The 15847-nt window shown below is 42.3% G+C and overlaps 1 protein-coding gene across 1 annotated transcript; it reads right to left on the reverse strand.

Moving 5' to 3' along the window:
• Positions 1 to 1595: 1595 nt before the first annotated feature.
• LOC137262041 (uncharacterized) lies at positions 1596 to 14696 on the reverse strand. Its single transcript, XM_067799832.1, has 6 exons — positions 14564 to 14696; positions 10020 to 10122; positions 6204 to 6349; positions 5137 to 5330; positions 4226 to 4496; positions 1596 to 2108 (listed from the first exon to the last, which is right to left on the reverse strand). Exons 1-6 carry the CDS (start codon positions 14694 to 14696, stop codon positions 1660 to 1662), a joined length of 1296 nt encoding a protein of 431 aa, XP_067655933.1. The 3' UTR covers positions 1596 to 1659.
• Positions 14697 to 15847: the final 1151 nt, after the last annotated feature.

Here is a 15847-nt window from a genome sequence, read left to right on the forward strand (position 1 = left end):
TTTTTACAAGAAAGACATTCCTTGAGATTGGTGTCTGAATCTCGGCATTGCTTTGTCCTAATAAACTAACACATGCCATGTCTGTCTTACATAAAATGAACCTAAGCCTTAAATTTCTCGCACCGTAGCACACCCTGTACATGTACTGCAACATCTTGTACATATACTGCAACATCACTTATATGTAATGAAACATCCAGCACATGTACTGCATCATCCTGTTTATACATTGCAACATTCAATACACTTCCAGCAACATCCTGTACATGTACTGTAACACCAAATACATGTATTGCAGCAAAATGTACATATACCGCAACGAGTGTACATATACTGCAACATCCTGTACATGTACTGCAAGAGCCTGTACATACACTGGAACATTCTGTTCCTGTCCTACAACATCCTGTGCATGCTGTAATATACTGTAACACATGTTCATATACTGCTACTCCCTCTATCTATTCTGACGTGAACATGGATCTGTAAGGCGGCCAGGCGGATACAGCCGCCTCGTTTGCTTCTGTCTGGTCATTACTCGATCTTCATTATCCTTAGCATGTGTCCAGATACACGAAAGGCCATGTGACGCAAGCGTACTGCTGCCGTGTGTCCACATGACACCTTCCTATGAGCAGTTTCACCACATGGATACACTGACGTACAATCCACGTGATTAACCACATAGAGGAGATTCCTTGTATGTGGGTTCAGTTGACGCCCAGCAGTCATAGGGATTAACAGTCTTAGGTTAAACATCCAGGTTCTGTAGACACCCGACATTCACAGGGGTGTCCCCCGACACAGCACTGTGATATTCTACAGTTCAGTTTTGCTATTTTTGGTTATCCTCCTTGCTTTCCAGTTTCCAAAAGTTGAACATTTCGACGAGAGCACATGAGCTATATTTTGAGCACTATACGACTGTCGCATCTACTTCAGAACAACCTACACGTACTTTGTTTCTATTTTGGACACCATTCTCCAGTTCTACTCGACTTAGAAAACCATACGATTCCAAAGACGGTTTGAAATGAACATACGGCTTCAGGCAAAAATTACAATCACACCATTGTCCAATTTGTCTCTTGTGTATGACATACGATGAATATTACTCATCAGTGTCACAGGTGAGGCACATCTTCATCAAGCACTGTCATTATGACAGTCCAACATATCATCATAAATATGTTGGATGACAGATTCATTTCATGAATGTAATCTGTTTGTAATAATATTGTCAAACCCACCACCGCCCCTTCACCTCACATGGCCACATCTCCAATCTGTCATGCAATGAATAATTCCAGTTTGTCAAGCTACACGTTTTCAAATCCTGACTAACTTTCCAGATTTCCCCCGTTCGACTTGTGTGTGTTTTATGTCGTGTTCTCTCTCATCACTGTCTCTTACTGAGGCCTAGTTCGATCAGCAATAAACCAGTTGTATACGCTCAAATCTTCCACAATACAATTGCACTGGGCCCAGAAAGGGCTTCTGTTAGTTTCTGAATGGTATGTGTGGGTTTCGTCTTTCTGTCCTTGTCATATGCCACCGAAGCGTACCGTTTGTCGCTGTTGTAAACAATCTATGTTTTTTCCCTGTGAGTTGCCACCGACTAGTACATGGGTCTTCAAATCAAATCACTCTCATCACAAATCATATCTGTGCTGTCTGAAGTAACTGGAACTCAATATCCTCCATACTTCCTGTTTTGGATGGAGGTAAGCGGTTTGTGGACGATCTCCTCAGAGCGGTCCTATCAACACACATGACACAAGGCACAATGAAACACGAATAATAGATGAACAGGACAATCTCGTGGATTGGTGGGGAAATGTAAACCTTCAGAGAGTTAACAATGTTCACAATGAAATACGGAGAGTATAACAGAGCACATATCCCCGAGCCCACGAGAAGCCGGATTGTAAGTACACAGTCAATCCGAGATACGTCCAGGGGGAGATGTCGCCACTGGGCAATGGTCACTGTGGCCACAATGATTATGAACCCAAAGGGCAAAACGGCGGTGGTCAAGACGAAGAAAGCTAGCCATCCCGACCCTACCTTGTTTACAGTTGTGAAGTCGACTGAACATATCATAGGACCTAAAATAAAAAAAAAACATACCTGGCATTACAGACGCATGTGAAAACATATGCCATGAAACAAACCATGACATCATACACACATTTACGAGAGCAACACACGCCAATAAAAACACATAAGATTAAACACACCACATTAAACATGCAAACTAATATCACGTACAAACAAATGGCACCAAGCATACATGTCGAAACCGATGACATTAAAGATACCAGTGGAAACACCGGATATTACTGCATGGCAACACAATATCAGAAGAAGAACAGTTGAACAAGGGCGAATTGATTTGCGCTTCATTTTCAAGACATTTATCTGGGTTATATTTTGTATCTTCTACACAACTCACATACACAGTATCTCACCATGGATGTCCCTTTTCGGAGCTTACAATGTTATATTACTGTACAGGGGAAGTGATCACCGCATGCCGAGTAACAGATCACATGTACACTCCCCAAAACAGCTGTACAAAAAAAACAAGGTAATGTCCGTGTAGAGGAAACGGATTCTGTGGTCAGCGTGACTCTAAGTGACACACTGACCCAGATTTTTGGGTTAACTTTCCAACAGATCAAACGATTCTACTCAGTCGAATCTTACTTTATCCAAAACATTCTGAAACATTCACTCATGCCTATTGATTGAATCACTATGACATACAGATTCATCTCGCCCCACTAATCATTTTAGCCGTATAATCAACCTTGAATAATTGCTATTCCACCAGGCGTTATTACACTACAATACACAACAGCAAGGCAACGGTGTTTCATTGACTGCCTAACGCCCGTGAACACAGCAACTATTGCTGTACCAACATGGCGCCCATGTCCTAGACGTTCTCAGGTTAACGCCACACGGAACGAATACTTCTTCCAAAAGCATCTCACACGCATTGGGTTCAGGTGATCTCGATGCCACAACGCCAATGCCTTAATTGTGCAGGAAATGTTGTGTCAGCTGGTTTCGCATGGTCATGTTTGAAATTGGAGGCCTGACCCATGAGCAGCTATCAACCAGCTCCGGCAGGACTTGGTCACGATATCCCGCTGCACTGACGTTATTATTAACTACCTTGTTTTACCTATTTTCAGTACCATTCATTTATCAACATTTGAAATTTTCATATATCTGCTACAAACAAACAGTACGGGAACACTCTAGAATGTCATAGTCATACAGACCCTAAAACGTGGCGCGGTCATTTATTCTCGAAGGTAGATTCAATTTTTTGTGTGCTTAATGGGCACTTCACATGTTACAACATGCAGTGAAGCAAATGAATCAATATAGGTTGAGCGTTAGTAAATTGAAACATGGTGCAGCACGGCAGCACCATGTTTCATTCAAAACATCACACGCAACAGCTTAGTGCATGAGGAAGACAGACTACCTATGTAGATTCTGGTAACTGGGCACTGGTAGTTGTGAATCGGTTTTGAAGGGCTTGGAGCACCCTTGATGTTTGTTTTTTTTCTGGGTATTCAAGAGCGTGATCGGTCCTGTACCCTACCAGACCCCCAGACTCAGGCTGACCCTCAGGCTGTTAATAACAGAGGGAGACACCTGAAGACGACGAGCAACACTTGTTATGGATTCACCATCCTGTAACCTTGTAATCTGTCGTGGATGCTTAACGGTCTGCGCGCTGGCGTAGCGAAGAAGTTTTGAAGCTTCAGTACTGCCTGTAGTTTCTTTTAAAGGAAACGTTGTCACAAGCTGTGTGGGAAGTCTGTCTTCCACGTGTGTTAGGCTGTTATGCTTAGGTGTTTTAATACAACCCGGTGTGTTTCAACACCCATGTAAAACAATGTTGGTGACAACGCTGCTTTTCACTCAAACTCAACGAGTATTGAATCAGTTGCTTCTCTGCGCGATCTAAGGTGTCGTTTAAAGTGTCCATCACTACTCACTGTGGATTTGAATCCTAGATGGGACTCAACCCTTAAAGGTACTAGAGTACAGGGTCTAGATTTTCGAAGCTCTCTTAGCGCTAAGGTTGTCGTAAGTCCCATACATTAACATTAACTTACGACTATCTTAGCGCTAAGGCAGCTTCGAAAATCTGGGTCCTGTACTTTAAAGTGTACTTCACAGTCTGCGTGGCGGATCTTACTTTGGAAAGGCAGGAATATTAAGCGATATTCCTCCACCTCCGTCAGGTTGATGTGAATACTGTCACATAGGAATCTGCCGTGTGTCTGACAGTCGCAGTCACTGTAGGCCGCGGACAGGAGGCTACCGGTGATGCCGTTGTCGTAGTAGCTCTGAAGGAAGTTCTGGAGGCTGGCTGTCGATTGTGCTCGGAGCAGATATGTCAGATTGAGTCCGAATGCCCCTTCACGGGCTTGGATATCCCACTGCATCTTCAGACTTGACTGTATGATCTGCTAAAATTAAGCCGCTTGTTAACACGAGGTAAAACTGCATAGAACATGGTAGTTTTTTCACGGTCTGGATAAATACCTGTGTTAGGAAACCATGTGATAATCTTACAGATCTTCCATACGGTATAAAACATGCAAGATGTTAGTGTATAAAGTATGAAGAATGGATATCATGTAGGCTACTTGAAGATCTATCAAGGGAAGTCCCTATTTCACTCAACAAACAAACTAGGCGCCCTTTGCCAGTTCCACTCTACACACTCACAAACTATGGGTACTAATATATTTAGTGCTGCCGACCCAGAAGTGTGAAACTAATAGCCCTACTTTGGACTTGTTCAAACCTGAGCGTATATACCATGTCTGTTTCCATAAAGTATTTATGTATGTTGTACCTGCATCATGAATTCCATGATCTGAGGTGCCTATATACACAATGTCTGTCATTACTCCCCTGGAGAAACTGGTAGGCGAACTGACCATGTCCGTCCAGGGGCGCACGATGATGTCGTTATTCCCTTGTACTCCTGATCCTGTATCGTGAGGATACATCTAAGATATGTAACTACGTCTAGCTAGCACGGGGCGGGCAGTACAAGACCACAAGTGCCCATGCTGAACTGCCTGCACATGGCGTTACCTGTGAGAACTCTGTGATGTTTAGCTCGTCAACTGCCAGTGCCCCAAGGCTCTTGTCTGTCTGCATACACGAGACAGTAGTGTTCCCGGTGGTGAAGTTGTACTGGGCTGCGCTGCCTACAGAGGTGTAAGACTGCACGGAGACCTGGTCCTGACTGACTGCCTCGCTCAGGGAAATCGTCATATGAAAGTAACCTGTAACCAGTGACGTACAACTAAATGCCCCATGTGTTTCCCTAGCCGTATCGACTAGTTCATCTACATTGTGATAACAAGGCTATACATTCTTGACCGTGTGTGGGGCAATGTGTGGTACATTATCAGGACGCCTGTTAGAGGAGATCTGTTGGCCAGGTTACTTCGGTTGTGTACAATCATGTGGCAGTGGTATTCCAACACGACTGATGTGATCTGCTTAATGTTTTTGTGAACATTAAGGAGAAAACACTGGCTCGCTAGTTTCTACCTGCTCAAAACTTCCTTTTGTAACCGTAAAAATCAATTGTAGGATAACTTCTAAAGGCATTATATATATACAGAAAGAGAGGGACACACACACACACACACACACACACACACACACACACACACACACACACACACACACACACACACACACACACACACAGACACAGACACAGACACAGACACACACACACACACACACACACACACATACAAACTCCTTACATTACATCTCACGCTACAGGGCCTTCACGTATGTAAAGATCCCTTGGGCTCTCAGCCAAAGACTATTGTGGAACCTATTCCGCTTAGGGAAATACACCTCCCCTGTTTTATTATTGCTATAATCACCGCTTTTATTTTAGGTTTCAACTGTGTTTGTAACACACAGCGACATGCAGTATTGTCTGTTCAATCCTGTCACATCATTTCTTTTTTGGTGGCTTCACAGACAACAGACTGATTTCCAGTACACTCACTGTTTCAGTCTTGCGTCACCACGTAAGAATAACCCTGAGCTCGAGTAACTTGTAAATAAGGACTGTTACTGCCATCACACGCAATCTCTGCTAACATCCACGGTACGATTCCTACTGCACTCACCCCTGAACTCAGTGTATTCGCCCCAGCCGTAGAGGGGACTGGTGACGATCACAGCCACCAGCAGATACAGCCCGATAACCAGGATCCGCGTGTTGATGTCGGAGAAGACACACTGGTGTTCTGCTGGTAGGAACAGCTTGTAGTATCTGTGATAACAAGACACATAGTATGATTAAAATGTGGGTTGATGTCGGAGAAGACACACTGGTGTTCTGCTGGTAGGAACAGCTTGTAGTACCTGTAGTATCAAAACACATAGAATGATTAAAATGTGGGTTGATGTCGGAGAAGACACACTGGTGTTCTGCTGGTAGGAACAGCTTGTAGTATCTGTAATATCAAGATACATTGAATGATTAAAATGTGGGTTGATGTCGAAGAAGACACACTGGTGTTCTACTGGTAGGAACAGCTTGTAGTATCTGTAATAACAAAACACATAGAATGATTAAAATGTGGGTTGATGTCGGAGAAGACACACTGGTGTTCTGCTGGTAGGAACAGCTTGTAGTACCTGTAGTATCAAAACACATAGAATGATTAAAATGTGGGTTGATGTCGGAGAAGACACACTGGTGTTCTGCTGGTAGGAACAGCTTGTAGTATCTGTAATATCAAGATACATTGAATGATTAAAATGTGGGTTGATGTCGAAGAAGACACACTGGTGTTCTACTGGTAGGAACAGCTTGTAGTATCTGTAATAACAAAACACATAGAATGATTAAAATGTGGGTTGATGTCGGAGAAGACACTCTGGTGTTCTACTGGTAGAAACAGCTTAACAACGTGTGACAAGAAAAAACATAGATTGTCTATGAGACATGGTAAGGACCGACATGGCCATGTTCAGTAAGCAAGTACATACTTTCACACGTACAGTCTAGACAAGCTCAGTTTGGAAGTTTGACTTCAGCTGTTGAGAAGTGAAAATTATTATCATCGACTTTAGTGCTATTACCTCTGTGAAGGTACTTTACACTGAGATTGAAATAGTATTGTCAGCAAAGCTTGAACTGGCAATGAGGTGTTCATTGTTCACTGTCACTGTAATACTTTTGCAGTAATTTGTATTTTGTATTGTAACCTAGTCCATTTCATTATATCGTTATTATCAAAACTGAATTCGGTTGCGTAAGATTTGTATGTGAACGTTCTGTTTCAGTTAGACAAATGACAGCAATCGGCAATCCCATATTCAGAAACAATGTGAATGGGGACATTCGTTCAACATCTGGTTGGGTGGCGGGGCTTTACACATTTGCTAGGTACCGGAAACATCACAGAAAAATAAACATTGGGGAAAGGATCTAAGGGGAAAGGATCTAAGGGTTAAAGCAAAATAAATTTAGTTTTGATCTGATTAATAAGATTAAAATATCTTTGGAAACCATCCTATATTTCACTATCTTCCAGCTTATGAAAATGTCGAGTGGTTATTAACGTTCCGCTATGACCTCAGCGCTCATTGTTTACGTCACAAACGATGTCGTGTCGTGTGGATACTAAAGGTTAACCCCCTGGGGGTACAGGGGTATATAGATAATTTTCATAAGACACTGTCAAAGTTTCCGTGCAGCGTGACTAACGCAAAATCGAGCCAAACGACCACGCTACTTACTAACATTTCTGGCCTCTTTACAATGTAAACTTAAGTTCCTCTGATGTACAATATTGAGTCGTTGGGACTAATTTAATATTGCACTTTCATATGGACAGGTTAATAAACAGCGATTTATTTCAAAATTATAAGCAAAACTGTTACTATTAATGAAAATGATTTATACATTTTATGAAATGTGTAGGCACACATATTTAAAGGAATCATCGCAGGGTGCGTCTATCGGCATACAATAAACAATGGAGAAATTTGCTGGTTTTTTACGCATACAAAATGTTTGGACAACATTTAACAGTGTCTATTTCTCAAACCCATGAGGTAATCGCAGCTGTATTTATACCAACGTTTACGAAAATTAATATATTCTACATTTTTGTGTAATTCTATAGCCGTACACAGATCCAGGACCACGCGAGCGCGATTCTCGCACAACGTTCACTTTTCAAACTTTATGAAAATGTGCATCTGAAAAAAAACCCCTCTGCATCAAGGGGTTAACTAGGTATGACTTCAGCAATGATTCATATCGTACACAGAACAATAAGGTAATCTGAACCTTTCTTGTGTGTTTTACTGGGGTTTGTTTAACGCAGCACTCTGCAATATTTCAACTGAATGGTGGCGCTGAGTACATAATCGAGCCTGATCTAGACAATCCAGTGACAAACAGCAAAGGTATTGATCTACGCCACTGACATACGATGTCATACACCAGCCAAGCCAGAGAGCCTGACCGCACGATCCCGTTAGTCGCCTCCTACGGTTGTTGAAGACCAATTGTAATCTGGATCGTCACAGGTATATATGAAGGATCAAAACGGAGGGTCTGTTTGAAAAAGTGAACCTTTTGTGTAAAAAATGCCGGGGATTTTACGGAGAATGCTCGTGAACAAGCCTTTAGAGATTTACTCGGTACCAGAGCCTTAGCGAGACAATAGAGTGACGTCACTGGAGATATATAGTGTTCAGGGAACCAGTATAAACAATATATATGTTCACTCTAGCCGAACTTCTTAGTGTGCCACATCTGGTTTTCGTTGATTGTACTTTAATTCTTTGGAAAGAACAGTTGTAGGTTATTCAATATTCATAGAGTTATCAGGCTGGAGGTTTAATCATTTATTCGGTCTTCACAAGGTCTGCACTCAGTGGGTCTTCACTAAGTCTGGATTAACGAGCTCTTCACTAAATCTTGACTAACGGTTTTTTACCACATTTTGACGAACGGAGTCTTCACTAACTCTGGACTACCGGGGTCTTTACTAAGTCTGGACTAACGGGGACTTTATAAAGCCTGCACTCGCGGTCTGGACCATCAGGGTCGCTATTCAAAATCACCCTGACTGAAGAAGCTACATTAATTTCTTATGTTCAGGTTGAACAGGGTAGTCTACCAGACATGGGCCCGTAAATGTGTTTCGCATTAAACCAACAACTTAGAAATAATGTTATGCAAGAAACCGTTGTATTCTAAGATTGAATCAATACAAACAGCTGCAAAGCAATACAATATCAGTAGGAAATAGAGTGACAGCACAAATCCAATGGCAGTCTGATATAATATTGCTGATACCAACACCTTACTGCACTAGGCTTACTATGAGATACCTGAGATGGGGAGTCAGTATGAAAAGTGACCTTCCCAAGAATGTTGGTCTTGACCCAGGCAATGGCCCTGCTAATACGGAAACACATTGGGTCACGCTACCCGGAACAGCCTGATGTTCTAACACCTTCCAGACGAATCTTACTCCTAGTCTACATATGGTAACCTGCACATCCCTGTGCAACTCAGTCTGAAAATGGTACTGCGAAAACAATATTGCTCAACTACACCACTGCCTCATAACACGGTATCCTTGCCATACACATTCATCACGCCTTATAACCTGAAAACACGCCCCTGGTGTTATTAATATCTGCAGGAAAAAGCAAATAACTGTAACTGATATCCAATTATTTTTTCTTCCTTTTTTTGGTTAAATTTACCTAGCAGGCATTATATGTGAGGCATGGCGCTAAAAGGTGACAGATTTAGCGCCATGCAGTCTTGAACACTGAATGTATAGCTGTAGAATGATAGCCATTTCTCAGGCTCGGGTGTCAAGTCTCTGAAATGTTCAATTATGAAAGAACCAGTTTTGCAACAGTCCAAATAAACCATCTTGTTAAAAATGAAAGCCAGAGTACATTACCTCTCCAGCCCAGTAAGAGCAAGCAGCCAGGCCGATCCCCCCACAGTCACGTGACTGACAAATGCGAACACCTGACACACTGCCTCTCCGAATACCCATCGACCTGGAAGAAAGACAGCATTTATAAAAGACGTGACTTTGATGAAACATATTCCAGAACTGCCATGGAGAAATCCCTGTGGATTATTAGTGAAAGACAGTGAAGAATAGTAACTCAAGAAAGATTTGATATAACTTCTAGTATTAGACGGATGTGTCGGTGGATGTAGAACCATGCAGTATGAATTACCAATATAACGCCCATTCCACTACCATACGACTTTGTCGTGAGCTACATGTCCCGCTTTCATCAAGTCAGAAATCAGTTGCGGGAATGGGAGGGAAGGTTGTATACACTAACGACGTATGTTTGGTTAGCGGCGACCTCAGTGACAGACATAGTCATGCATTTATCATCCCAAACTGAGCTGCTTGTGTGAGCTCAAACGGTATGTCATAAGACTGTAGATTTTGTATAATGCCCTGATAATGTATGGACTTGATGACGTCACAATGTTATGACATCTCGCACTGCATGTCTATTGGCAGCACCGTTTTCAGGGATGTACATTTTTCAATGAAAACTAATGAAGAGTGGGCTTTGATGATAGATAGAATCTCACATTCGTGTCTTTTGATATTAATAATGGTAAACCAACCTCACGCATTGATCAACCAACCACATGTATTCATAAACCAATCTCACGTGAGGTTTGACGTGCAGTGACCGCATATGGTATGGACCATCTTGTGATCATCTTGGCTATGGGCAGCTTTAGACCAAGTATTTACAACTGAAATATCTCAGGCTTCCATTTTCATTGTGAAGAAGCAGAACGACTGATCACCAGCGGACACACGGATATTCAAATCAAGTACATCAGGCATCCTCTGCCAGTCGCCATTCCCCTTTTTGACTAGCTATCTATGTCAGGGTGGTTTCCATATCCTGCAGGAGTCGAACGTGTGACTCGACTTAAGCAAAACACACCCGTGTTAGGAATCTGTTTAGTTGACTCTCCTCGAACCAACATAAATGCCCTTGTTTGTACTTGTAGGCTAGAACCGAATTCATGCTGCTATCTGTTCGGATTCAAATGTTGTTTTTCAGTGGATTAATGCAAACTGGCAAATTGTTCGATATGTCAGCACACCACATCAGTGCCTGCAGCGTTTAATCTAGAGCGAGACAACGTATAACCCTGCTGTAGGAATATTTACCTTTTCTGTATACGAAGTCAGGGACTTTTAACTTTGGCCTTTTAAAGCTGATTTAGTTTCTCGAAGTACTAAACCCAACTACACACTTCAAACACCCTTACTTTCCCCTAGGATAAGCAGATCTCATGAATATGTATGTTCGTCTTGCCTTAAAGGTCAAGGTTTACAAACAGACACACACCCAGTGTGTCCAAAGCCAGCTTGTCCCTGGAATGTGCATGGCTTCTCTGTAATTAAGTCGTGGCGGTCAGTGTCGACCTTAATGTGTCCTACCATGGCCGATACAAATCATCTGCTTTCTCCCGGCCTCCATTCTCTGACAGATCAATGGAGAAGGTTGGCTTAAACCTTTAATAAGTGAACTCCCTCTCCTTCATCACAGTTAGTGTGTTTAAATCACCCTTCCAAATTATGGGCGACTGAACCAGAGCAGCATGTGACAAGGCACTCACTCGAGTGTCGTTAAGGACGATTTAATGAAATTTGGCCATAGATGTATTAGGCGACACAGACGGTACACCTGTACATGGGGAAACTTGGACCTTCGGCGTTACTGGACTATCGATTTACCTCTCGACTGTCCATTTACCACAGGACTATAGAGGCGCAACCACCACCTGTTCGAATTAGTGAGGGTTTCGGTGTGCCTTATTTAGATTTGTTATATTTAGATTACATTTCTTCCGTTAAGATTAAGAAGCGAGAGGTAGTGTGCTGCTGATTCCCATATTTTGATTGAGAAAAAGACTGGATTCGAAATGTCTAGGCCTCTTTAAGAGTATTCCAGTGTATGTATTTATTTATTTATTTATTTATGCCTGCATGCCTGCATGCCTGCATGCCTGCATGCCTGCATGCCTGCATGTATGTATGTATGTATGTATGTATGTATGTATGTATGTATGTATGTATGTATGTATGTATGTATGCATGTATGTATGCGTATCCGTGTCCTTGTCTATGTGTCCGTGCTACACATACACATGTAGTTATGTCTGTGGTGACATCAGGTAAGAGGAAGTTATTCCAGCAGCCTGGGTAGAGAAGCCTCACACTTACACATCCGGAAAACTAGGGCAGATACTGGATGCTTATACCATACCAAGCGGAGGAGGTGAACGCTTCCCTTTGCAGATGACAACGGTGTTGACTTCAAGGGAAGCGCCTCTCGTAAGACATGTGGCACTGTGCATGCTGGATATGGTGATCAATTACAGGGTGGTTGGCTCTTTTTGAACACACTCGCACGGACGGTGTCGTGTTACACTGTTAGGCGGATGTTACTGAAATAACCACTAATTTCTTTACCCTAGCTTCCTACAGCGAGTCCCTTCCCTTGCCGCGAGTAACTTAGTACCCAGAGCAATTCAAGCCAGTAATGGAATCCTATTAACCACAAGGATATAATCCTTGTTCCAGTTGCTAAAAAGGAAATTCCAAAGGATTCTCTGAAGTTAAGAAAGGGAGTTCAGAACAACTGTTTGGTTTGTGGGAATGATCACCAGGAACTACCTACACAAAAATATCAATGTGTGTTGAAAACCTTCAGCAGCCCGATTAAGACTGATAAACAAGTTCTTTCTGGGAAATGATATATTTGATACGGTTTCTTAAAAGAAACACGCTCCATTGGTGTGAAACCTCTGATTACAGTGTAATGGTGTGTCAAAGATTTCTGGAATACCCTGAACAAATGTCGATGTTTTTTTCTTAATGGAGGGTTTGTGTTTTTGTTCTAAGTAAAACCCCATTTAACTCTACATTTAGACCCTGTTTCCCAATGCAGATTCTTGCAGAAGACCGTATTTCATAATGAGTACGGTATGTTCTTAGTGATAACGCTTTCTCTAAACGGATTGTCCTATGTTATCGACATTCTTACATTCGATGACGATTGTGAGACTGCGCTCAGACTAAATACCTATCGGCCCATGCTTCTATACTTGCAAGATTCGAATCGTTTGATTGACAGAGTTGGCTGAAATGTACGATCCGATGCCTCATGCGTAGCCCTACAACCCCTATCTTGATCCGCCTGTGAATACTTCAAAAAGTTCAAATGTGAGGTGTTCGGTAAGATAAATGCGTTGTTCACTGGTCCTTCGCGGCCCATGGGTTGCTGAATCTTGATGTTTGTTTATGTTCCCCTCGCTCTTCGGGTACTAGGAATATAAACAAACATCGAGGATGCCCATGCCTCCCTCGTGACCAATGGACAACTTATATTGCTTCACTTAGAGGCACAACGACCATTATGAACCAACAATATACTCCAGTAAGCAGGGACATGTGAAGGTTCTATGTATGTATTCCATTTATGAACCAACAATATACCCCAGTAAGCAGGGACACGTGAAGGTTCTATGTATGTATTCCATTTATGAACCAACAATATACCCCAGTAAGCAGGGACATGTGAAGGTTCTATGTATGTATTCCATTTATGAACCAACAATATACCCCAGTAAGCAGGGACATGTGAAGGTTCTATGTATGTATTCAATTTATGAACCAACAATATACCCCAGTACGCAGGGACATGTGAAGGTTCTATATATGTATTCCATTTATGAACCAACAATATACCCCAGTAAGCAGGGACATGTGAAGGTTCTATGTATGTATTCCATTTATGAACCAACAATATACCCCAGTAAGCAGGGACATGTGAAGGTTCTATGTATGTATTCATTTATGAACCAACAATATACCCCAGTACGCAGGGACATGTGAAGGCTCTATATATGTATTCCATTTATGAACCAACAATATACCCCAGTAAGCAGGGACATGTGAAAGTTCTATGTATGTATTCCATTTATGAACCAACAACATACCCCAGTAAGCAGGGACATGTGAAGGTTCTATGTATGTATTCCATTTATGAACCAACAATATACCCCAGTAAGCAGGGACATGTGAAGGCTCTATATATGCATTCCATTTATGAACCAACAATATACCCCAGTAAGCAGGGACATGTGAACGTTCTATGTATGTATTCCATTTATGAACCAACAATATACCCCAGTAAGCAGGGAGATGTAAAGGCGTCTATGTCATCCCAGTCAGAAACGAATCATGACTACGAACATGCTTCAGTCTAATTAACGAAAACATTTCACATGCGTCCTGGTACCTGCGGTACACTGTGCACATTTACAACGAATGATAAGATTAGTATATTAGGTACACACAAACATTTTCCAAGTGATTTAGCACAGTTGTTCTAGTATACATCACGACAGCCATGTCAGTATGACGAACAACGTATTGACACTCACCTGCGGACAGACAGACCACGAGGACGGACACATTGAGCAGACATGTGCACACACTGGCGTATGTAAGTACTCGCAACAAAGAACACGTGTCTGGCACAGGTCCACGAAGACGAGTCATCTCCAAATCCGACATGACACAAACTGAGATCCAAGGGATGCCTAGCACTTTCTCCCAAACACTATTCTCATTCAGAACAACACTAATTCTCTATGCTCTGCTGAGTAAAACATTTACGTTCATTGATTCAGTGACGATCAAGTCGACAGAAGTTTCCCTGCTAACTGCATCAGTGGCGAGCCTCCTGTGATATTGGAGGGATTAGGCACAATCCTGAGATTTTGGTTCCCGGGTTTCTGTTGTTAGCCCCAGCATCCCGGGAGCACAGAGCATTTCCTACAACAAGAACCACTTGGATTCAGGGACTATCAGCCTGGCCAACAATGCTGGATGACACAAATCTGGGGAACTGTAGGTATGTCACTGCACTTATTCCAGGTTTAATCTAAGTTTACTTCGTCCAGGAACGTCACGAGAAGCTTCTATCTATATTCCCTTGGTTTGCCGTCTCGCAGATATATCGAATAAAGATCATTTACATTATCGTGGGCGCCGATTGCATGATAACTTCATTAAGGAAGCAAGGCACGACCAAAGCTACTGGTCGTTTCAGCTGATGACATCCACACTGATTACAGCTTGGAAATATACTTTAGGTAATTCACTCCAAACAAACCATCGACATGAACCTCAACACACTCTGGTTACAGCCTGCTGAACTTCGAGTGTGATTATTTATGTTATCTCCATCAGAATACATATTGACTTAGGGTAGTGTATCTTGCAGCGTTAACGATCCCCGTGTCTATGTGGTTAATCCAGTGCTTGCTGGTTACATAGATCGTTCAGGTAATGGTATTTCAGTGCAGGTGAGAGTCAGGGGCATTGATCCCAGCTGTTCACAGACAGCACCAAGAGTTCCAAGCAGTCTCCGGCCATCCCGGGGGTGTTCTCCCTCTTGTCAGTGATTAAATGTGCGGCGCAGAATTAACCACTGCACGCGGAGTTGCTGGAAATAAAAGATAAGGTCGTTATCCCCCAGAATCATGTTTAGGATTTGCGAAAAAAACTATGACAGAATTAATCCTCCTAACTTGATATTATGGCCATGTGCACAAAGTCCCCACAACTTCAACTAAGACGACGGGTAATTGTGGATCTGGATGAGACATTGTTTCTTCGCGTAGCATGGGATTACATTGAAGTTGTTTAATTAGGACTGAATG

Source organism: Haliotis asinina, chromosome 14 (genome assembly GCF_037392515.1).
Source record: "Haliotis asinina isolate JCU_RB_2024 chromosome 14, JCU_Hal_asi_v2, whole genome shotgun sequence".
NCBI lineage: Eukaryota > Metazoa > Mollusca > Gastropoda > Lepetellida > Haliotidae > Haliotis > Haliotis asinina.

Coding starts and splice junctions, on each gene's coding strand:
- LOC137262041 (XM_067799832.1), bottom strand. CDS start 14,696: ATGTCGGATTTGGAGATGACTCGTCTTCGTGGACCTGTGCCAGACACG. Junction 4,497..5,136: donor ACATCACAGAGTTCTCACAG/GTAACGCCATGT, acceptor TAATTTTAGCAG/ATCATACAGTCAAGTCTGAA. Junction 2,109..4,225: donor AATATTCCTGCCTTTCCAAA/GTAAGATCCGCC, acceptor TTTTTATTTTAG/GTCCTATGATATGTTCAGTC.